Source organism: Conger conger, chromosome 2 (assembly GCF_963514075.1).
Source record: "Conger conger chromosome 2, fConCon1.1, whole genome shotgun sequence".
In the NCBI taxonomy this organism is placed as follows: Eukaryota; Metazoa; Chordata; class Actinopteri; order Anguilliformes; family Congridae; genus Conger; species Conger conger.
Genome location: NC_083761.1, coordinates 30920527 through 30944498, shown reverse-complemented (window position 1 = coordinate 30944498; position 23972 = coordinate 30920527). Strand labels below are relative to the sequence as shown.

Below are 23972 nucleotides of genomic sequence, written 5' to 3'. Positions count from 1 at the left end.
CCACCAGTAAAGAGAAAATGGAGGAGTGGGGAGTAGAGTGCTACAGCAAGAAGCATAACACAGGGTGCAGAAGCAGAGGAGGGAGCATTTGAACAACATTCTCCGCCAAAGACAACCACCGCATTGGAGGATCGAATGGGTGGTTCTTTCACTGCAATGGAGCAAGACACGTATGAGATGGGAACTGATGGAGATGGAGCCAGGCCTTGCATTCTTCACAACAACCCTCTTGATTTGGAAGGGGAACGAGGGGATCGATGCTTGCTCCGCTTGTGAAACCATGTCTGACTGATGTCATGCCAACAAGCTGATGTAGCTGATATTAAACTTTGACATTAACATAGGAATCATTTGCGCCTATGAACTGCGGTATAAATTATGTGGAGCTACATCAATGTAAAATAATTTACTTCGGATTTTAGAGAAATATTTACCGAAAAGTCAAAGCAGGGTTTACTGTGAATGAGTAATCCAATTTCAAATAGACTGTTTTGTTAGAAATAAGAGGGGCAAAACCAATGTAATTAATGATATCCAAAATCTAATCTGAACCCAAATAACATGGTAGTGGAGGACAAACTTTCAGTTTCAGTTTAAGTAAGAGAAGAAAGCATATCTATACATTTATTTTAAAAAATAAAAAATACACACGCATTTTAGAAAACTTAAATAAAAATAAATCTGCACAGAAACATTATACTTATGCTATGGATAAAAATGTAAAAACTGTCCAAGCCATGAACCAAAAATATTAGTAGTGTTCCACTGTGTACCAGCTACTCGTCCAAAATATTTAACAGCAATATTACAGCAAGACCACTACAGACAACCAATTAATATACATTCAAATGGCTAAATGATCTCAGGTAAGTGTAGTCACCTTTTTGGAAAGAAAATTTATATACATATGCTTTAAGAATTAAGTCACCAACATGAGTCTGCAACAGCTTCATCATTTACCAACTTATAAATACTCTAAGGGTTCTGTGGAAGGACAACAATAGATGCCACATCATAATGGGAAGGAGAGACATCATGGCAGACCAGTGGAGAGGATACTGCCCAGGAGGGTACGGTCCTTCAGAGCATTCTCGACATCCCTCTCCTCAATCTTCAGACACACCTACAGGACAGAAGGCAAAATTACATTCAGACGCTTGTTGATTTAACCCCCCCAAAGCACAGACCCCCTGAGTCAATTTCTTTGTTTCTGTTTGTTCTAATGAAAATCATTCAAAAACAAGCAAGCTCCTTATGGTAGGTAGCCGAACACACATCTTAACATACCTGTAATAAACTATTATCTAGTCCAATTGCGGTTAACAGTACAGCCACTGAGGACTATTCCACTAAAAGGGGTGCAATCCATTTTTAAAACCATTTAAAGCAGACTAGTTTACTCCTATTTTCTGTGATTCCAAGGTGGTCATTTCAGAGGTACGGTCGTCATGAAAATCTCAAATCAGCTTTGGTAGTTTTTATTAAAAAGATGTGAATTAGCAATAGTTTTTTTTTGCTTCGACAAACTTTTTGAAGTGTTGTACAGTTTCACCTAATTAGAACAGGTCCTACCATTAAACGAACTCAAGCCTTTTCCAAAAAGCAGGTTTTCATGCGCTAGTGATATTATCCAGAACGAGGCCCCATTGAAAATGAACAATGAAAAGCAAGTTGTCTTAGTCTGTTAGCCAGTGACTCTAGAATGTAAGGCGTGGTGCAACTGTAAGCCACACGACTCACAGAAGATACAATTATACAATGTATGAGGTCACGACAGCAAAGAACTTAACTGCTTGAATCCTGACGTCCAGGAATGTGAATAGCAGGCAGGGTTTCCAGTGTCATTTAACTTGTACGTAATTCAAAGGCATACTTCGCGATCTCAATAGGCTACAACCAAACTAGATCGGGTCGGTAGCTACTGCAATGTATTTGGAACTGGTGGTATAGAGATGTGGATGTGGTTAACATTAGCAAGCAATAGCCATCATTGTTCTCATCGCTTGTAACGTTAGTAGTGTTCAAGAAAAAAAAAAAAAACAGACAACTGTCATGACATGACACTGCTTGTGCTGAGTAATTGACTCATTCATTGAAAGGGACGTGTACAAAATAATAGCAGTGTGGAGTTTAATTAGAGAATTCATTAATTCTGTGAAAAACAGGTGTCATTAGTTGTCCTTTATTAAGGATGAAAGGAAACAACCCCTGATAAAAACACAGTTTGAGCTAGGTTTTGAAACAACTGGTTGACCAGTTAAACCAGCTCCATAGCCTAATCCCAGTGTCCGTCCTGAACACTGTACTGTAACAATTTTATGTACTTGGCTATTATCAATTGCATCTCACATACGGCAATTCAGAGACGTTTCTGTAGATTAGAAAAATGTAGCCTATGCTATATGGTGCTTCATGTCAGTTATCGCGAGTGTTCGCTTTGAAAAACAATTATTTCAGCATTTATTACCAATACATCGGTAATAAATATGCCATTTGGAAACTGTTGGTTGAATACATTCATCCATACATGTTGACGTAGGCTACTGAAATAATTTTAGCTTCCATGCTAGTTAGCAGTCATGCTGGTTTTATGTAGGCTACAACCAAATGCATAAACCCACTTCCCCAGTTTAAATTGCTGAATTTTCGGAAACAGCATCTCTGGTTAGTCTGTAGCTATTCTAGCCATCGAATGTCTATCGGTGTGTCTTGTTGGGATGCTAGCTAGCTCCATGCTTACCTAGCTAGTCTATATTAGCTTAGTGGTAAAATAATGTTAACTGGTTTTGATGCTGTAACGTTAGCTAGTTTGAACAGTCTGTTGTGTTTTTTTTTGTTTTTTTTAATGTTGGAACTGATTTGGGGGGGGGGGGGGGAATTGCATGCACGTCCGCATAGGAAATAACAATGAGTTTAAGCCGATCAGCTTTCGGCAAGTTATACAAAGTAAAGCGCATGCATCCCTTACACCTCTTCTTTTTGCACTAGATTTGTGACCAAGCTAACTAGTTAATTTAAAACAAAATAACTAAAAGCGGAAAAGAATGTGGTTCAAGGAGTTCAAGGCTTGTTGGCCACTTCATTGAAGCTCATGTTGCTGTGACGTTCACGTGTAAGGGCCATCATGCATTAGATAGGTAACAGCGCTAAACTACTTATGGTTTCCTTTGCTTTTCAAATGGTCAAATATAATTATTCATGAATAATATAATTTGTGTTACATTAAGTTATTATGGCAAAATTAGAGGAGTTTATTCACAACGCAAATGGAATATTGTAAAACTCAGATTTCTAAATGGTTTACTTTCTGGAAATAAGAGTACATGTACCTATGAGCACATAACCTTCCAGTAAAAAGTCTGGAAATTCAACACAAAAACCACGTTTTAAAAGAGCTAATGGGTCAGCAAAAGCCGAAAGACCAGAAATTCAGAAGCACCAATAACATTCTCGACCTATGCACTGACAAAGCTCTGCTACAGGTACTGTAACTATGGTAGTCTACTTCAAACATGTCCCACTGGGCAGGCTGCTGAGGATTCAATCAAATATTCTCTTTGAATCAACAACCAAATTGATTATTTTCAGAGGAATGCAGAAGTTGGTTCATTTCTAGAAATCAATTGGTTAAGTATTTTGTTGCTAAGTAAACTTTGCCAATGCATTTGATTTTATACAGCACAGGGAAATCTGTGGTGGCAGGATTAATGTAGTTTAATTTAAAGCACATTAATCCTGCAGTAGCCTATTCATATCTGATGGATATGATAGGCTACTGGCCTAGGATTTTTCTTTTATACCAACAATTCTACTTGATTTTAGAAATGGTTAAACTACACCAGGGATGGGGAATCAAGTCAGCGACTCGAGTCGCAATAGTCACACATGCATGGACTCCAGACTACTCGGACTTGTCCAAAAATGACGTGAGACTCGACCTGGAATCGTCAATAAGGACACGAACAATAAGAGTCTGGCAAATGGCATCGTGAAAATGATGTGAATAATGTCACAGCCAATTTTAATTATTTATATGAAAGACATTCCTTAGTTAAAACACACCCAATGTCATTTTACATACATTACATTATTGGCATTTGGCAGACGCTCTTATCCAGAGCGACGTACAGTTGATTAGACTAAGCAGGAGACAATCCTCCCCTGGAGCAATGCAGGGTTAAGGGCCTTGCTCAAGGGCCCAACAGCTGTGCAGATCTTATTGTGGCTACACCGGGATTAGAAACACCAACCTTGCGTGTCCCAGTCATTTACCTTAACCACTACGCTACAGGCCGCCCTTACCACACCGTGCGCCTTTTAGTTGCAACAGTAAAAAGGGCCATGTAATGGGATTTTGATCTGGAGCCTGATCAAGGGTTGCACTATTTAAAAAACCTTTCAGTATGGTCTTTAAGATCGATATACAAGCAGGACAATTATTTTGAATGTCTTCAATTAGCATAGGAATCGTGATAACTTTCTATCGGCATATTGTTGTTTAGACTGCACCGTTCTGGAGACTTGAGTTGATTCAGACTGGCTGGGAGACTTGCATTTGATGACTTGTGAACATCTCTGAACTACACCGTCCTGGAAATTGTAGGTAAGCTAGCTCTGGCCAATATTAGATATATATTTTTTAAAAGAGTTAGTTACCTGTATTTCAGTTACCTATTTTTCCAACTTGCCTACTTGGTGATGTTGCGTGCGTTCCAATGATGTCCATGTTGATTTCTTAGCCAGCTGCATCACTACACATGCTATACTCATTGGAGGTACAGTACCTTGATAAGACGTGCCTCCTTGGCCTTCTTCATGGAGAAGATGCCTCGACTCTCCAGCAGACTACAGAGGGACAAGCACTCCCCTTGGCCCACACCTGCCACCTGCCTCTGGATACATAAGCGACTGTACACTTCGTGTAACTGGGAAAAGAGGGAAGGGGATAGAGGATAGGTAGGCTGCAATGTGCAAACCATATCTTGAATGCTCAACATGACATCCAGCATTCCCATTTGTGCATCTTGGCATCTGATAGTCAATGAGCACAGAAAATATACTGTATATAAAAATTAAAAAAAGTTTTACAGCACATTCTAGGACAGATCATTTGTCTTCATCAACATTATGTAAACGTCAATTGGCTGAATTGATCTTAACTTGTGCACCACAATGTACTAACTTTTAAGCTATGTCCTGCAAACACAAGTCGGTGTGAACACATTTACATACTAGGTGGAAAGCACCTGAGAATGAGAACTAAAACCTGGGTCACTGGTCCTTACCTTGCCTAGAGGGATCTCGCGGCTCTTCCCTTGCCTCGTCAGCAACAGCAAGCAGCAGACCAGGAGCTTCTGTTGGAGGGGGAAGCTTTCTTCCTCCCCGCCTCCAGTGGCCATGCGGTCCCCATAAACCTCAGAAAGAACCCTTGCCACCTGGGGGACACTCACATAGGACCCTGTAGGGACCGGGGAGGCAGTAAGGGTTGCTATCCTTTTAACGATACAATATAGCCGCATGATATGGAAAATATGACATGCTGCAAATAAATTTTGCCAGACATCACAGTTGCTATACAATCTTCAATTTAAGTTATGGAGCAAACATTTTCTTTTCAATGTGGCAAAAAACAAGTTAACAAGAATGAACCAACTGGAAACAAATGTATGTCTATACAAGACATAAGATTAAAGCCATGTATACAACTGTGTGTGAAATGTAAGCATGTTCATTTCCAACATGGAAAAGGTATAATGCGTCAAATGTTAACTTAAATACAACAAAGACTATTAAATGCCCCTGCTCAACAAGAACAAATATTATTGGGCCAATAAGATGTGCCGACTAGATTAAAAAGTTTCTGAAAAACACAAAGAATCGTCTCATTAACGGTAGTTTGCCTGCTCCAGTTTGCGTCAGATACAGCTGGAACCATTTGTTTGCTCAACTGCAAAGCAATAGTTAATTAGTAAAGAGGCTGAATGTCTGAAGTCTGAGGCTGAAGTCAGCACAGCAAAATCGCTTCACAGCTGCTACTCCTACCTTTGGTGTCAGAGGCCAGATTCAGCTTCCTCTTCCTTGCATCAGACTCCACGATTTCCACCGCTCTCCTGCGGAAAGTTTGACAGACTGCGGTCAAGTTAAACACCGGTACCATACGCCACATAGCAGTTTACCCACTGTAGTTTACATGGTGCTGAGAAATGAACAACAGCCATTTGATGGAAATCGCTTTTCCAACACAAATAGAAATTAACTGAAACATAGGCCACTGCAACTAGAGAAGACTCAATGAAAATAAATTATTTTAAATGATTTTACCATTTCTATTGGGTACATAAATTAAATGCTGAAATAACATTTACAAATTGGATAGAATGCTAGCATTGAAAACACTGAAACATGAAAGCAAATTTGAATAAACAGAAGCTTGGCATCAGCACTCCACTGGCCACAAGGGAGCAGATGAGGGGCTAGGACAGAGTAAGGTCTCCCTTGGCAAAATGAGGACAGGTGAGCAAGGTCAAGCCATGTTTTATGCGGCTGCCATTTTTGAGGATAAAAAGCAAGACAAACAAATCTACCATTTATTTATTTTTTACAGATCAGCATGACTAACTTTGCACCTTCAAAGACTATTTGCAAGTGCAGCTCCTCCTACCTGCAGATATCCAGAGCTTTGCGAGCATCTCCTGACATCGCAGACACCTTTCTGGCACAAAACTGCACTGCGGCTGCATCCAAGACCACCTCCCCTGACACCTGATGCAAAGAAAGAAAATACCAAAAGAAATATTGAACAAAGTAGAACACAGTTCAGTATTCATTTGTCTTTAAAATACTCAGACAAAATGTAAGTGTACTCAAGCTTCAGAGTTCTTTTCTTGAGCCTGACTTGTCCATATGGTGGTGACCTGTGCTCTGACCTGTGCAAGACGATCTTGCATGATGGCTGTGAGCTCCTGCCTGCTATAGGGAGGGAAGTGGAGCAACATGGGACGACAGTGAGGTCGTGACTGCAGCCGGGGCAGAATGCGGTCTGTAAGGTCAAGAGCATTGGCGATACCTGCAAGTGATGGATATTATGAAAACAGTTAAACCCTGATGTTGTCAGGAGTCATGCAAGAGGAAAGCAGCAATCAGCAATCCCTACACGAGACTCACCAATCAGGCAAAGGCGAGATTTAGGGAGGTACGGCCATTCAAAGATGGTGTACAGGACATCTTGGGCTTTACTGTCCAGCTGATCCATCTCATCCAGAACCAACAGACTGAGAGAGAGAAATTATATTAACAACTAAAAGGGCAGCAACAGCAAGTGGTACAAAGCTTTGTCACAACAATTTCTGTGCCACACAGGCTGGGCACTCACACTGTGGGCCCTGTGGTCGTAAGTAGGTTATCCAAAGACCGAACACTGTGGCCCCTGGAGGCACCTAGTCGCTCAACCAGCAGGGGGAAAATGGACTGGGAGCTGCGTAGCCTCATGCAGTTGATGATCACCTTTTGTACAGACTGCAACTGATCCTAGCAAAGAGAGTGGGGTGAGGTTAATGCATTGCACTGCAGTAGTAGGAAGAGCCTGAAGCACTGTCTAAAAATGTCCACAAAATGTAAAAGGCAGATGTGATTTATTTTCCTACTGAAAACTCACTAAAAACTCACTAATCCAGAGACGAGCTTCCAAAAAAATAATAAGATTTTACATAAAGGTCTAGAAAACATCTGTTTTAAATGGCAGGCACAAGCAGAGCTTCAATGGGTACAGTCATGGAAGGAGCATGAGACAATGCTACGTTTCTCAAAATGATTATATTCCTCCACTATGCTCCGGACAAGTGGAATAGGCTCCAGGACACTCTAAAATTGGATCATTTTGTTTCTCTAGACTCTTTTAGAGTGCTCCTTGTGGGTACCATGACTGAGAACTGCTCGTGTTTTATCACTTATCTGTTTTTTATAACTTGTTTTTTGTCTGCTCTTATCTTGTCTGTTAACCTGTATCTTTTATATATGTTTTTTGTAAACAGGGCACCCTTGAAAATGAGAGCTTGCTCTCAAGGGACTTCCCTGTATAAATAAAGGTCAAATAAAAAAAATAAAAATAAAAAATTAAATGTATAGCAGATATGCCGAATCAAGATCGGGTCATTTCAACACAAAGCGCTCAACTGCCTTTTGTCCATAAACACTAACCTTAAATTATAAACTACCATGACAAAATGATTTTGTTATGCTAAATTTGCCTGACTAAACAATTTATCGTGGAGTGACAAGCTGGTGTGAGCACACCATTGGTCGAGGCAATGATTCAGGAGATCAAAGTTGCGGCATGTGCTGTGCCATGTCAATTTAAAATGTGGAATATCTTCTTCAAACAAAAACAAAATAAATAACTAGTCAAGCACTTCTAAACATTCAAGTACCATGCCAGGGTTGCATTATTTTTATTTATTGATTTATTTTTTACTCTGTGCATAGAACCACAGATATGGTGCTGTAGACTACAGTAGCCTACTTTGTAATAGATTAGTATATGGTTCCTCATATACTAATGTTACTCCACTGGGTATATCAAATGGTGACAAAACCTTAATACGACTATGCAGAGTGTTCAAATATTCACTCTATACATTCTCAACATTGAAGGCCTTCAGATTAACTGTCATACATTACAATTTCTTATATTGCTGGAAATCACCAACCGTGTCTGCGCAAGCCATGTTTCCACCGAAGCACCAGTATTCTGGGGCAATGGTTTTGATCAGCATCTTAGCCAGCTGTTTGCGGCACTTGGCTTGCATATCAAAACAGTGCACATTAGCCAGCTGGGAACTTTAGTTAGCAAAATTGTTCCAAGGCTATAGGAACTCCCTTAGCTTGCAATATTGTAGTATAAAGACAAAATGAACACTTTGGTGTCACTTTGGCTTTGGTGGGGTGCTTGTTCACAGGGCGTTTTCGTAAATGTGCCGAAGGAAATGTGAATTAATTATATATAGAAATAAATCATTATTTTGAAAGAATTCACCTCAGAACAATCCTTCTCATAATCGTGTGATTGTTATTCAGCGGCTGATTACGATATTGCCACATAGCATACCAACTAGATAACCTAGGAATAACCTCTATCGGCCACCAGCCAGCCCCACTCAGTTTCAGACCAGGGTTGATAAGCAGTCTTCTAGGACGTGTCCTCAAACACCTACAGATTTTAGTTTTAAAAGCCTTTTCATCAAGCTAGTTTTAACTCAGATTAAATGCCCATTACTTGTTTCTTAGCTGACAAGTTAATTGGAACCAATGGCACCACTTCCTGTACTCATTACCACTTTACCAAACTACAATTTCCATGGTTTTTATGGATTTAGCAGGCACCCATGGTGATTGGTAGGCATAACGGGTCTATTATCGTGTTCCCAGTGACATAGCCTTCTCACGTATTTTCATTCTTCTGATTGTTGAGGCAGTTTCCTTTTTTTGGTCACTTCACAAGAATGGATGAAAGTAAAGTTATTGCAAACAGACAACTGTACTCAAACTTCTCCTCTTGTGTTTGACACAAACTCTCCTGTGTCACTGCCGAAAGTACGTCACACAAAGGTTTCCGTGCATACATTTCCATACAGGGTGGGAATAGCAGGTCCTCCAGCAACTTCAAATTCTAATCTATAGAAATCAAATTCAACAACTCAATTGCCAGATCAATGATCATTGCTTTAAAATTCAAATTAATTTGTCGTTTTTAACCGCATGCCACAGGCTGAAACCCTAAACACACCATGATGCATCATACAATAAGTAGATGACTGATTGTACAGACATCAACATAGGTTGCAAACTTCAACTATCAGTAACCAAGTTGATTGACACAAGCACAGACTCAAGGCACTACTCTTTGAACAAGAGTACAACATCATGAAATTAAATACATGATCATGTTATTGTGAGATAAGGACAGTCATGAGATGTGAATCATTTAACCTGAAGAATAATTATTTGCCATTTACAATTTTTTTTCTTTCTACAAATACCAGTTTCTTTAACTCATACAATTCCATATTTTCCCAATTAGATTTTGGCACATTTAGCCTTAAAGCAGCGCTACTGAACCCCACGTCCTGCGGGCCGCAGGGCCTGCAGGCATTTGCTTCAACTGTGCGCAAGACCACCTGATTTCACCAAATATTTTACCTGCTTGGTTGAGCTAAGCTCGTAACCTAGCTGCTTCTAGCTCTCAATAATTTAATCAGTCAAAAAATATTCTGAAATACAAATTAATTCGAAAACATTCATTTCAGTATTCAGTCAGACTGCTGAATTAAGTGCCGAATCAAGGCGCCTCATCTCACCTCCATCTCCTGCAGTATGCAGTTAAGGCAGGCGGTCTTTCCTGTTCCTGGAGCTCCAGATATGTAGAGGCTGGCAGGAAGACCCAGCTTCACCTTGTCAGTCAGAAAGGAGCGAATGGAAGCACGCTCCTTGTCCCTGGACAACAGCTGTTCAGGAAGAGCTGTGTGGAGTGCCTGCTTCACACTGTGGTAACGAGATTCTGGGGGGGGGGGGGGGGGGGGATGAGAGATTGTTTCAATTTTACGTCTTACAATTACAGTTATACTTCAGGGAACCTTAAAAGAAATATAACCAGGCAGAGTGTGAATTTGAATAGGCAGCAACAACAATTAAAAAAATGTACCAACAGCCAGGCAACCAACATGGGGGGGGGGGGGGGGGGGGTAAATTGACTAAATTCAATTCATTTTACATTATTGGCATTTGGCAGACGCTCTTATCGAGAGCGACGTACAACAAAGTGCATATCCATAACCAGGGATAAGTTCGCTGAAAGACCCTAGAGGGAAGTACAAAACTGCTACCTGTACAACAAAGATAAGGACGAGGGCCAATTATTATTTTTATTTTTTTTTAAACAAGAAACGAACAAACAGAGCAAAAGTGACCAAAGTTAACTATCAAAACACTGCTTACCTAGCCAACTAAAAAATACCAATACACAAAGCAAGTCACAGAGACAACAATTAAGGTTCACAGGGAGGTAGGGAGGGATGGGGAGAGGTGCTGCTTGAAGAGGTGTGTCTTCAGCTTGCGTTTGAAGGTGGGGAGAGATTCTACAGTTCTGACCTCAACGGGGAGTTCGTTCCTCCACCGTGGAGCCAGAACAGACAGTAGTCGTGAGCGTGAGGTGGAGGTTCGGAGAGGGGGAGGTGCCAAGCGGCCTGTGGAGGCTGAACGAAGAGGTCTGGCAGGGGTGTAGGGTCTGATGATTTTTTGTAGATAAGCTGGGGAAGACCCCTTAACTGCTTGGAAGGCTAGCACCAATGTTTTGAATTTGATGCGAGCCATGACAGGCAGCCAGTGGAGGGTAGTAAGCTGGGGGGTGACGTGCGAGTATTTGGGAAGGTTGAAGACCAGACGAGCTGCTGCATTCTGGATAAGTTGGAGGGGTCTGATGGCGGATGCTGGGAGGCCAGCCAAGAGGGAATTGCAGTAGTCCAGGCAGGACAGAACCATCGCAAGGGATATACTGGACAACCTACTGGAAGGATGGTTTTGTAATTGCATAGCTGTTGAAAAGGAACATTGCATTCGATAGACAGTTACTGTGTCAGCTAGTGTTGCGAATCTCAACAATCGGTAAATTTAGGTCAAATAAGTCTCCTGCATTGAGGATGAAAGGGGAGGAAACACTGCTAACCTTGCCTAAGGGACAGACAACCTGGCATTCCAAGGGGTACAAACAAAGACAGGTGAGAATAATCTAGCTTGCTAGTCAGCTAATAGGATGAGGAGCTGTTCAATGACGATAAGACTACCTTGCCTAACATTACTGTACTTGTAAATTGCATATGCAGGTAATGTAGCACGTTTAAAAATGCTCGGGAACATTCACAATTATATGCCATTGCCAATTAAACATTGCTTTTTAAGGAGCATTATCAGGGTTCATAGACATGGGTAAATGAAAATCAAGCACCAAAACATTCAAAAATACCATTTATATTAATTGATATTGCTTAGGAAAGGCGCTTATGTACAGTTCTATGAAAATGCAATCAACCCTTGTGGACATTCGGTTTCTAAAGCATTAAGGTGATTTCAGTGTTAGACACGGAGTGTCAAATTAGCACCGTTTCAGTATTGAGTAGAGACTCTAAACATGGCATTGAAGTAAAAACTCTAATATTGTGACACTAGTGGCAGCAGTAGTAAAATAACAGTATGACAGGCAGTGAGGGAATCATTAATAAAGAGACTTGGAATGGGTGAACACAGACAGGATTGCCCTTGGCAGCTTAGAAAGGAGGGAAAACTTGCCTTCCCCAGAGTGCAGCTGAACCACAGCCTTTTTCTCTGAATGGGCAGAGGAGCTTGAACAAGTATCTTGAGGCTGGTGGATGGTGGAGTGGGCATTCGGAGAGGCCACATCTACAAGGGGGTGCTTTGGGAAGGTCGACTCCTTGTGCATGTGTGACAAAATGGGGGTGTTCTCATCAAAGTTCAGCTTACGGGGTGAGGACAACTCAGGGAATCTCTGCTTCGGGGGTGAGCCCAGGAGGGTAGAGGGAAGATTGCATCCATTCTCATCTCCTGTCAATAGAGTAAGAACAAAAACCAATCACAATATCCTGAAAGACTGTAGATAGCCAAAGACTGAACAGACCATATATGAAACCATATAACTGAGAAAGAAATGTAATTGAAATATTGTAGTGGAAATGACCAATTTCTAAAATATACATACAAGTTGTCATCTTTTGCCTTCTACATCCTTTGCCATCTTTTGGCAAAAGTTGTAGTATCTCATTAAAAGCTATGATGATCCAGTCCAAAATAATCAAAAGATATTTCCCCATTTGTCAGCTTTGTTATCTGTACATACATTTAAAATGTAGTAGCAGCAGCAGCAGCATTAAATGCACAATAGGTACAGTACAATCTAACAGAGGAATTGCGTGCAGGGCAAAGGCCATGCAAAGAAAGACGATTGATTAAACAAGATCGACGAACACCAGACAGCCAAATACGATGTTAACAAGGAGCAAGCCAACCAAACCTCGAAAGACTCGACAGGGAGGAACTCTGACTAGACCAATGCTTACCTATACGCTTACGAGGACTTAATGGTTGAACGGCTGCCCTATGGGGCTCTGGGGCACACTTGGGGTTCAGGGCAGCAGATCTGGTAGACAGGCACTGCAACTGGATCTTGCTGGTAGTTTTAGGGTCCGGTGAACATAGAGATCCCTGCTTTGGCCGAGTCGTCTCCTGAGATCTGGAGCAGGCAGATTTCCGCTTCGGGAACGGCAGAGTGGGCTGGCTCTGAGAGCGGGTGCTAGGCATCTTGCTTGGGCTTGACTTCCGGAACTGAAGAAACACAAATGTGCCGACCTAAAAGACGAGTAAAATGTTTTAGCAAGTCAGAATAGCAGCACTGTACATTTATATAGAAATAGGTGTTAGAAATACGAATTGAAGGAAGGCCAAAGATTTTTCCGCGAAATTACCAAAATGGCTCGCGATTGCGACAAAGGCGACTAAAGTTACCTTCTCAGTCAGTCAAGACAAGAGATTAAAGAACGAAATAGAAATGCACTTTTAATTTTAAATGTTTTCCACTTCTGGGTTAGCAAGCAAATAAAAGTACAACCTAGCTATACATCTAAACATCGGTGTCAACATAAAAAGAACATGAAACTGCAATAGCTAGCTAAGTCAATTCGCGTTAGACTAGCTACCGTAGCTAAATTCGAACAAATATAAAACTTTCATAGCTATATGGTAAACCATAGTTTAAGTACTAACAAGTTACTTACCCGTTGTTTCTTTCGACGATAACTATATCTCTCTCGCGGTCTCCAGATACCCACTAAAAACTGCCGCCAAATTCTTATCCCTCCCTTACGCAAGTCCCCGCCTCTAAACTATCTATTTTACATTGGCGTGTTGTTTTTTTAAAGCTCTCATTGGTTATACAGGGAAGGCGGTACTTTTTCTGTATATGTGCCGAAAGGAAGACGCGGATATCAGGAAGTATATCCATCGTTTACCAATCAGATACGCCATTGAGGGCGGGTTAAATTTGGACAGCCGGACCGTATTTGCATGAACATCCTGCCATTGGCTGCACGGCATCAAGTCGGTGGCGCGAAGTTTCTGACGTATGGACGCCAACGTTGCTAAAACGTCATTTTGTGCCATAGACTGTAAAAGTAGACGGCAGAAAATGGCGTGTTAAAAGGGCAATAATGCACCTCTTTAGACGAAGAAAATGAATCTGTCACAACGTCAAATTCTGATGCGATGAAATTTGACATCTTCAGACATTCATTTTCAACGTGTGCCCTCACAATTTAAAAAATAGCCGCTATCTCTTCTTCTGTGGAGTCTGATTGACTCTTATAGCCTTCAATCCAATACACCACATTAATTCAAAAAGTGAAACGAGTATCTAATCTGAGTTTCCAGACACCAGTATTCATTTCAGTTTGAAACCATTTAATCTAGATGCTCATACATTCGTAATCATGACAGACAGTACCGTTAAATGAGTTATGGTGAGCAAGAGTAATAAGGCAGAATCAGATTCAAAATAAAAGTCCACCTGTGCAAACGCGAGAAAGGCGTGTCTTAAAATTTGTTAAGGGTTGGAATGTTGGGTAAAGATGTTTCAGTATTTTTGCTGAATAAAAAAACATTTGATTATCAAAAAACCTGCTTCCTAATAATCATAATAAAATTAAGTTTCTGTAGTGACGTTTACATACAAAGGCTATGATACGTTTATAGAGTTCTTTGTTAGAAATAGGCAACAGTAGAAGTCTGAATATGAAATACTTGCATCGCTCTATTTTCGGAAATATGTCTGATCTGATCTCAACATCTTAGTTATAGTGAACTGATCATGTTCCTGCTGAGGTGTTCTAACAACAGAAATTCAGTGGGGTGGGGGGCACCTTTTTATTTAGGGCACTGTGTGTGCCATACAGTTCCCAGGCCTTTTCCCCTCGTTTGTTTATATTTGTGTGTGCATGTGCATGTGTGTATCCTTGCAACCACATGCACATGTGTCTAGATGGGAGCAAGGCCTATGATATTATATACTTCATAAAAGCATTTGACAAGGTACCACATGACAAACTCATTTTCAAAATGAGGTCAGTAGGAATTACAGGATGCATTTCACAGTGTGTTCAGAACTGGTTACAGGATAGAACACAAAGGGTAGTAGTAGGAGGGATCTTATCTGAGCAGGGTGAAGTGGGAAGTGGAGTTCCACAGGGTTCGGTTCCAGGTCCACTGCTCTTCCTCATTTACATAAATGACCTAGACGCAGATATTGAATGTACAAGTTAAATTTGCGGATGATACAAAACTGGGGGGTTTAGCCAACTGTCTGGAAGCTACTAAGGTAATCCAAGAAGATTTAAACAAATTCCAGAAGTGGGCAGAAACCTTCATCCATTCATTATCCTAACCCGCTTATCCTGAACAGGTTCGCAGGGGGGCTGGAGCCTATCCCAGCATACATTGGGTGAAAGGCAGGAATACACCCTGGACAGGTCGCCACTCCATCGCAGGGCACACACACACCATTCACTCACACACTTATAGCCAAGGGCAATTTAGACTCTCCAATCAGCCTAACCTGCATGTCTTTGGACTGTGGGAGAAAACCGGAGGAAACCCACCCATTTGAAGTATTAAAACAGTCTTATATATTATGCAAAAGTAGAAGGCTAACAGCAGAGTTAACTATTGTATACCACCCTGGCAAATGACAGCTGCTTTATGCAAAAAAAATGGGGTAAGCTCCACAAAATTAATTATGTTGTACCAAAGTGAAATAAGGTTATCCCTTTAAATAAAAGCTGAGTTTGCTCTTTAGCTAAATCAAAAAAAAAAAGTATTTGTCCCAAACATGGAGCTTACGGTTGCCTACATCACCCATTCAGTGATTACGCTGAACCACCACTACACCGAATCTCAGGACTGTTTCAAGAAATAAAGCAGCAAGCACTTTACAAACAAAGGTAATGTAAAAAAATATCAAATAAAAAAGATTTGTGGGCTATGGTTTCTGTTAAAACGGTTGGAGATTTCTAACATCCATCCATTATCTGAACCCGCTTATCCTGATCAGGGTCGCAGGGGGGCTGGAGCCTATCCCAGCATACATTGGGCAAAAGACAGGAATACACCCTGGACAGGTCGCCAGTCTATCTCAGGGCACACACACCATTCACTCACACACTCATACACTCATACACTCATACACTCATACCTACAGGCAATTTAGACTCTCCAATCAGCCTAACGTGCATGTCTTTGGACTGTGGGAGGAAACCGGAGTACCCGGAGGAAACCCACGCAGACACGGGGAGAACATGCAAACTCCGCACAGAGAGGCCCCGGCCGACGGGGATTCGAACCCAGGACCTCCTTGCTGTGAGGCGGCAGTGCTACCCACTGCACCATCCGTGCTGCCACGAGATTTCTAACAATATGGTTAAAAGAAAAAAAGGCCTAGCTATTCCCACTGCAAAACACAAAGTAATTGCCTCAAAGCATGAGTCTTCTGTTTGTTTTCATAAAAGCCCAAACAAACTCATCCAAATCAATACTCTTGGTGATAAATTTTTCATGTGCCAGAATCACCAAATTCCTTTTTCTGTCATGCAGCATTGTGTGGCGGAAGGGTGTTAGGACACGTGACAGAGTGGAGAAAGAACTCTCACATCATGCTGAGGATACTCCAATCACCAGTGCAGTTGCATACACTGCATGTAGCTCTGGAAAGGCTTCCTTATAGCCCTGTATATGTCGACACACTGTTGACAACTTCTTGAGCAACATGGATTTGGCCACATCAATTTCATTTTTCAGACTATTGGTTGTTGTTGCATCAGCGGTTTCAATAGGGCCTACTCTTGAAAAAACCTAGACTGGGGAACAAGAGACGGGAAATAATTGGACTCACTGTCTCCCTCTGGTAGTATTAAGCATGAGACAGAGAGGTCTCTCCCCATTCGAGAGAGTATATGGGAAACCATATGTTATGCCCATATTTGGAAAGATAATGAAACCAGCAGATGACCAGACCCTGGTAGACCACATGAGGGCAATTTTGGAACAAAAAACTGTTATCAGTTCTGTCTTAGCCCCCACAGAAGCCAGTAGAACCAGAAGACGATCCAGTGGTGAGAGCAGGAGACTGGGTGGTGGTAAGACATCAAGAAGAAAATCTGGACGTCGCCCTGGTGGAAAGGACCATATCAGGTGCTGTTGACTATGCCCACAGCAGGAAGAATTGCTGAAAGATCCTCCTGGGTGCACCTCACTGACTGTAAAAAGGTAAACACGGCAGTAACAGAGGGACAAGCAGACACCTAAGAACTGAAGACCGGTTACAAAGGGGGATGAGTACAACAGGTATCATCCGTCTCAAACCCGGTGAAGAAAATAACAACAGTTCTTGGGATTAGTTGCTGCCCACTAGCTAAAATGAAATTAACAACCTTTAAGTTGTTGCTGCAGGGCTGGCTGTGGGGATAGTGCTGATAATAGGCTTACTGTGCATAATAACATTCCAAAACAGGTCACTGATTATCATAAAAGAGCGGCTGCGAGCAGTGATTGGTACCGGTGGGTTAGCAAAACAACACTGGCGCACCATCCCACAGGTGACTGTCTGGTGTGTAGTGGGCCTCGATTTGCAATAAAACCTTAGCCTATAGTTCCACACCCACATACGTGGAGTAAATGTGAGGCCTTCCTCACGGGGCCAGAAATGAAGCCGTGGGATAAACAACAGGAGAGGTTAAACTGCACGTGCCCAATGTGTACAGCGGCGGAGTCTGTGTAATATTGGGGGAGCAGTGTTGTATTTACATTCCCAGCACTACGGGGGATGGAGAGGGACTGGATGCGGTTCTGACTCAGATGAAGAAGATGTCTGAAAAGATGCAGGAAGGAGCAGGGACCACTGATTGGCTAGGAGGCCTGGGAAGGTGGTTCTCTGGCTGGACCGGCATCCTGATTACCGTGATCACCCAATCTCGTGACTGATGATTGTCAGACTGTTAAAGACTCAAACAGTCCAAAAGAGAACCGGACTATGATGATCAATATGATGATGTGAACTTGACAGCCTGATATGTTTGCTGAAGAGTAGAGTCCACTAGAAAAATGAACCCTCTGTTGAAAACCTGAAAGGGAGAGGCAGATGGGTAAAAAATTTAAATAGTGTAGATTAATCATTCGGAACGTTGTAATGATAAAAAGGATGGGGACTGTTGGACTGTTTACATTCTAGGCTTGTAATTGGTTAGCTAGTTATAGCAAGCAATTATTTTATATTTCTGGGGGGTACAAATGCAAATACACAGGAAATTCAATGCTGAAGCACTAATTATCGCAGAATATCTGTGTTTTTTAAATGTGTTGCTGTGGTGCACTTATGGCTTTATTGTATGACATTTCTTATGACAGTTCTACCATATTGGCAAGAGTGCGTCACAGCTTAAGTAGAAATAGACAAATGCAATAATTAATACTCCGCATTGTCTGGATAAAATATAATGAAATAGCCTAGGCCACAGGTTTTCACAATGGGGAGGGCTTGGAGGCTTCATAGGACCATTCATGGTATCGCTGGGCTCTTGCGGGTAAGCTGAACCCTGGGGGGGCGCGAGGTGGTGCGGGGGCGGGGGTGGGGGGGTAGGGAGGGGGGGTGCAGCAAGTTGGAGAGAAAAATAAAAGGAAAGAAAAAACTAAAAATATTCGGAATTATTATGGGTATTGTTATAAAATTATTATTGGTAGGCCTATTATAAAATGGGTATCTTTATAAAAATATAAAACTGTCAGAGTAGCCCCGGTATAATGTGACACCCCAAGTGCTCCTGCTATCTAGCCGGCTAGCTCTGCAAAAATGGATACGTGAAAAGGAAAAAACCTGACGAGCAGCCGATTCAACATGTGTAGTCGGTGCAAAAGCTACCGCCGACCACATACGACGGCCAAAATCGCGAGTGTGTCAGGGTCATAATAGCCAAGCAGACCAAACATAACCTAGACTGTATTTTCTTGCAAGCTTGTGCATGAGCCGTCAAGCAAAGCAGAGCTTTTATCTCATTTTATCTCAAGTTGGTAATGTCCTTCCTAGAAGTTGGTCTCAACTGCTTTGTGAATTACTTTTAATAAAAAACTAATAACTTTTAGTGCAATTTAGAAGTACTCTTAGTGGTAGCCTAAGAGAAAAGCTTTGTGAATAATGGGTCCTGAACTAAGACTAAAAAACAAGTGTCAGAATAGCTGCTGAAATGAGCAGGGATTCAACTGGCTAGCTAGGCTAGTTCACACACTCTGGTCAAACTGTTAGCTAACATTACTGATTACCAGCTGCCTGGACACAATTTTCCCCAGCAACGGAAATCAAATGATGAGATGACTTACTGTACTCATAGGATATGGTCTTCTCCCACGTCGATCAGTCTGTAGCTACTTCGGCGAGATGTGAATCAATGTGAGCTGTCCTTTCTTCTGTAGCTACTTCAGCGAGTGCGTGAATCAATGTGTCATTGTCGTCGTTGGAATCAGAATGTAACGTTGCTGTAGCGGGAATATCTAAATCTTACCCGGATACAGCAATGCTATTTTTTGATTGGCTGTTTTTTGATAAGCTATATTCTTATTATTTGATTAGCTGGTGCGTGGCAGGCGCCTTCTGAACTCTACGGGGAACCCACTTCATTCCTACCTGTTTCACTGTTATAAAAAATAGCGGCACAACTTCATGGGAGTTATCCTGGTAATTTCTCTGGGTGAGAAATACAAGGTGTGGCGTGTGAGCGTGTGAATGTGTGTGTCTCACGCCCAATGCGTGAGACTTGAGAGCTTTGCTGTTAGTAAATGAAAAAAAACAATAGACTTCAATTACAATGAAAAGAAGTCTCATTTTCTTGTTTTTATCTGTGTTTTTTTTTTATTTTTTACTTCCGGCAATGTTACTACAGCAAGCTGAAAAGAAAAACTTAATATGCTCATGCAACCCTACAGAGGTTTCACCACATGCAGTGCCATGTAATTCCAATGGAGGGAAGAAGGGTAAAACTGTTGTAGGATTAGATGGATGCTTTTTTAAATATGGCGGGTGGTCTTAATTTTTTAAAGAGTCTACCTGTCTGGAGCACCTGTTAAGACGTGATCATGAACACCACTACGTACCAACATATTTAAACAACAGAACAACAATCCCCCGGCCCAATGAGCTTACAAGATTTCCATTTTCATTTAAAAATTTTACTTTTGAATACAATTCACTTATGATTATCTGCTTAAATAAGTACACATACCATATAATGAAATATTAACTGTTTATAGACAAGTTTATGCAGTTTAAAGCATTTTTAATCATGAAAAAACTGGTTTAAGCTGGTGGGTTTAATGTTGCAGCTGATTGGTGTATGTAAGACACTATAGAGAGAGAGAGAGAGAGAGAGAACCAGAGAACCAGAACCAGCCCCACACCGAATAGACAACGGACTGTCTACTCCCTGCCCCACAGATCCAAGGAGCCGGTCCAAACCAGCGACCCCAAAATCCCGGAAGCTAACACCGGACACGAGAGTTTTGTAATGCAGACTTTGTATTAACTCTGTACCTCTGTGCTTCCCCCAGCCCTGACGCAGCCTAAGTGGCAAGGAGAAAGGAAGCCCTGGAGCATACCCTGGTCTGGGAAGAACTTCTGCTGATTTTGCCTGAATGGCCCTTTTTCTTTCTCCCGTTTTACCCTACCCTCACCCTGAGGGGGCACTATCACGAATACCCTGTAAAAAAATAAAATAAAATAAAGAACAAAAAATCATGTTTTCTGCCATTGCTGACTCCTGTGTCTGGTTTCCAGCTGTGCCCGCCCCCTGCTGCACCTCAGAACCAACCCCTAGGTGCCACATATGGTGGAGGATGCATGCAGCTGATGCCACAGCGTGAAAGTGGGCCCAGGCGGAAGAACTGACTGGTTCAAGAGTGAATGGAAGCAACGCCCCCAGGGGAAAAGAGAAGGAGACGACTTACCACACCCAGCCTGGCCGAGATGCAAGGTGTAGAAGCAGACAAGGGATCCCATGGCATGATGATGGAAGCGTTCATCACCAAACTGGCAAAGTTCCAGCAGGCCCTACAGGAAGCTGTGGCTGAACTCTATCGCCTATCCCCACATGACGGACCAAGACGAACCCCCAGAGACGTCTTGATGAAGATGATAGGCGACAATGACATTGAGGCGTACCTCCATGTGTTCGAGCACATGGCTCAATGTGAAGAATGGCCACTGGCGAACTGGGCAGCCATACTAGCCCCCTTCCTGATGGGGGAGGCCCAACAGGCCTACCGGGATATGGCCATGGCTGACGCCACCAATTACCTCAAGCTAAGGAAAGCCATACTGGCCCGGTACGGGTTCAGCTTATCCGCAAGAGCCCAGCCCACCCCGTCCCAAATCGCCGCACTGACCCACCTGAGCAAGAGCTGGCTGACCAAGGGAGAGGGGCCAACCCTGTTGTTCCCTAGCGACGGAGGCCAAAAGGTACGTCGCCCAGGTGGGACCCGCCTCCGTAGAACTCCTAGTGGCCCTCCTCGAAAACCATCAGGTCACACAGGAGACCGGGCCACGCCAAAACCCAGAGCCGAATGACCACGGGCCTACAATCCGTGAGCCGTCCACCCCCATGCTCAGACCCAAATCGCCAGGGTAGAACAGAGACCACGGCCTGCATGGAGATGCTACGACTGTGGAGAGGAGGGGCACCTAACCAGGAACTGCCCCGGGAAAGACGTATCCATGCACACTGCCAGTAGTCCGAGCAGCCCTGCTCACCCCTGCCTGTACCTGACCACCTGCTGGGCTCACCAGATCATGGAGGCCCCCATATTCTCTGTACAAGTGGAGGGGCGGGACACTGAAGCAGTGCTTGACTCGGGCAGCGCCATCACACTGGTGTGACCAGACTTTGCGGGAGAAAAGAGGGGTGAAGAGGTGGCTGTGGCATGCATCCATGGGGACACCAGGAAATACCCCGCATTGTGGGTGGAGCTAATCACTCCATGGGGGATGTACTCGGTGAGAGTGGGGGTGGTGCCCAACCTACCCGTGCCAGTGCTGATTGGAAGAGACTGCCCGTTATTTCAGACCTATTGGGAGGAGGGGCCTTGGTCTCCGAAGTAGATGAGGTCACGAGCCCCAACGGGCTGCCCGCTATATCCCCCCAACCAGTCTGGGCAGTGACGTCAGGCACCAGTGAAATAGAGGCCCCGCCAAAAGAGAGGGAACCCCGACCAAGAACCCTGCCCTCCAGTGAAACTATCACCACGTCTGAAAGAGAGCTCAGGGAGGCCCCCCCCCCGAGAGGTGGCCTTCTCGGATGGCCCCCGAGAGGTGGCCTTCTCGGATGGCCACCCACTTTGGAGCCGCCCAACTAAATGAGCCGAAGTTCGTTCAAGCGTGGAGAGACACCAGACACATCAACGGGGTACCCCAAACAGCGGTGAGTACACCAGCTTCTTCCGGGTAAAATCTGACTTGCTTTACCGCGTCTGTAACAGACAGGGGGAGGAAGTCGAACAGCTGATCGTCCCACAACCTTTTGTGTCCCAAGTCCTCTACTTGGGGCATACTCACCTGCTGGGAGCGGCAAAGATTTACGAGAGGATCCTGGGGAGGTTCTATTGGCCCAGGGTGAAAAAGGTCGTGGAGGACAACTGTCGACACTGCGCAGTGTGCCAACTCCACAGCCCTAAGGTAACCCTTCGAAACCCACTAATCCCCCTGCCTGTCATTGATGTACCATTCAGGAGGATTGCGATGGACATCCTGGGGCCCTTGCCAAAGTCCAGCCGGGGACATCGGTATATCCTCGTAATCCTGGATTACGTAACCTGTTACCCAGAAGCCATCCAGCTCAGGATCGCAACAGGAAAGGCGGTCGCCAAGGAGTTGTTCCTGCTCTTTAGCCGTGTCGGAATAGCGAATGAAGTACTGACCGACCAAGTGACGTGCTTCATGTCAGGGGTCCTAAAGGAGATGTGCTGCCTACTGCACGTGACCCAGCTATGGACCTCCATCTACCACCCCCAAATTGATGGGCTTGTGGAGAGATTCAATAAAACCCTCAAATCCATGCTGAGGAAGATGATCGACACTGATGGTAAGGACTAGGACCAGCTAAAGAGGAAATCTCCTCTTTTCTATCGAAGAGGTACCCCAGAGCACGATGGGCTTCGCACCTTTTGAGCTTTTGACCCCGGGGATTACTGGACATGGCGAAGGAGGCCTGGGAGCAGCAACCATCCCAACATCGCAGCCTGAGACAAAGAGACAAATAATGATATGTTAGTCCCCACCAGCAAAAGCAAATATCTAAATTAGTAGTTGTTAGCAAGAATAGTGCTTTACAACATTAACTAGCGAAAGAAGCCGGAAGTAAGGAATGCAAGATTGGAAGGAAGTTTGAACCCCGGAACTACCGTAAAACACCCGAATAGTGGAGCATGCAGACAGGGGAGTGACTCGGGCTTGTTAACATTCAGACTCAGACATCACAGGGGAAGACGAGTACAAACACTAATGAATGTAAACAGAACACCAGACATGAATATGAAAAAAATTTTTTTACAAGAATAACAATAAAAAACTAACAGACAGATAACAGGAACATAACACTCTGCCTGTGTTTATAGTCCTTAAATTCCGGTTTCAAAATATACAGTTGACGGCCAGACAGAGAAGGAGGAGGGATAAACAGTGTTGTGGTCTGAAGGTGTTTGTTGCTGCTGTTCCTCTCTTGACTGTTAGGAGTCCAAAATGACCTATTGTACCTTTAAATTGGTTAATTCAAATGATTAACAGTTTAAGTCTTCCCCTCTGCAGGTGTGGTCTGACTGGAGCGCTTCGG

At 43.1% G+C, this 23972-nt stretch overlaps 1 protein-coding gene across 2 annotated transcripts; it reads right to left on the bottom strand.

Moving 5' to 3' along the window:
- Nucleotides 1–598: 598 nt before the first annotated feature.
- Nucleotides 599–19600, bottom strand: cdc6 (cell division cycle 6 homolog (S. cerevisiae)). Of its 2 annotated transcripts, XM_061226206.1 has the most exons (13): nucleotides 19477–19600; nucleotides 13836–18227; nucleotides 13122–13410; nucleotides 12337–12609; nucleotides 10353–10552; nucleotides 7373–7527; nucleotides 7165–7271; nucleotides 6927–7066; nucleotides 6662–6762; nucleotides 6043–6110; nucleotides 5286–5458; nucleotides 4785–4925; nucleotides 599–1123 (listed from the first exon to the last, which is right to left on the bottom strand). In XM_061226206.1, exons 3-13 carry the CDS (start codon nucleotides 13360–13362, stop codon nucleotides 1034–1036), a joined length of 1689 nt encoding a protein of 562 aa, XP_061082190.1. In that variant the 5' UTR covers nucleotides 13363–13410; nucleotides 13836–18227; nucleotides 19477–19600; the 3' UTR covers nucleotides 599–1033. The 2 variants fall into 2 exon arrangements, with proteins under 2 accessions (XP_061082190.1, XP_061082198.1); XM_061226214.1 differs by lacking the exons at nucleotides 13836–18227; nucleotides 19477–19600 and having other exon boundaries at nucleotides 13122–13826.
- Between the last annotated feature and the right edge of the window lie 4372 nt (nucleotides 19601–23972).

Coding starts and splice junctions, on each gene's coding strand:
- cdc6 (XM_061226206.1), bottom strand. CDS start 13,362: ATGCCTAGCACCCGCTCTCAGAGCCAGCCCACTCTGCCGTTCCCGAAG. Junction 6,111..6,661: donor AAAGCTCTGGATATCTGCAG/GTAGGAGGAGCT, acceptor AACTTTCCGCAG/GAGAGCGGTGGAAATCGTGG. Junction 4,926..5,285: donor GCGAGATCCCTCTAGGCAAG/GTAAGGACCAGT, acceptor CTCTTTTCCCAG/TTACACGAAGTGTACAGTCG.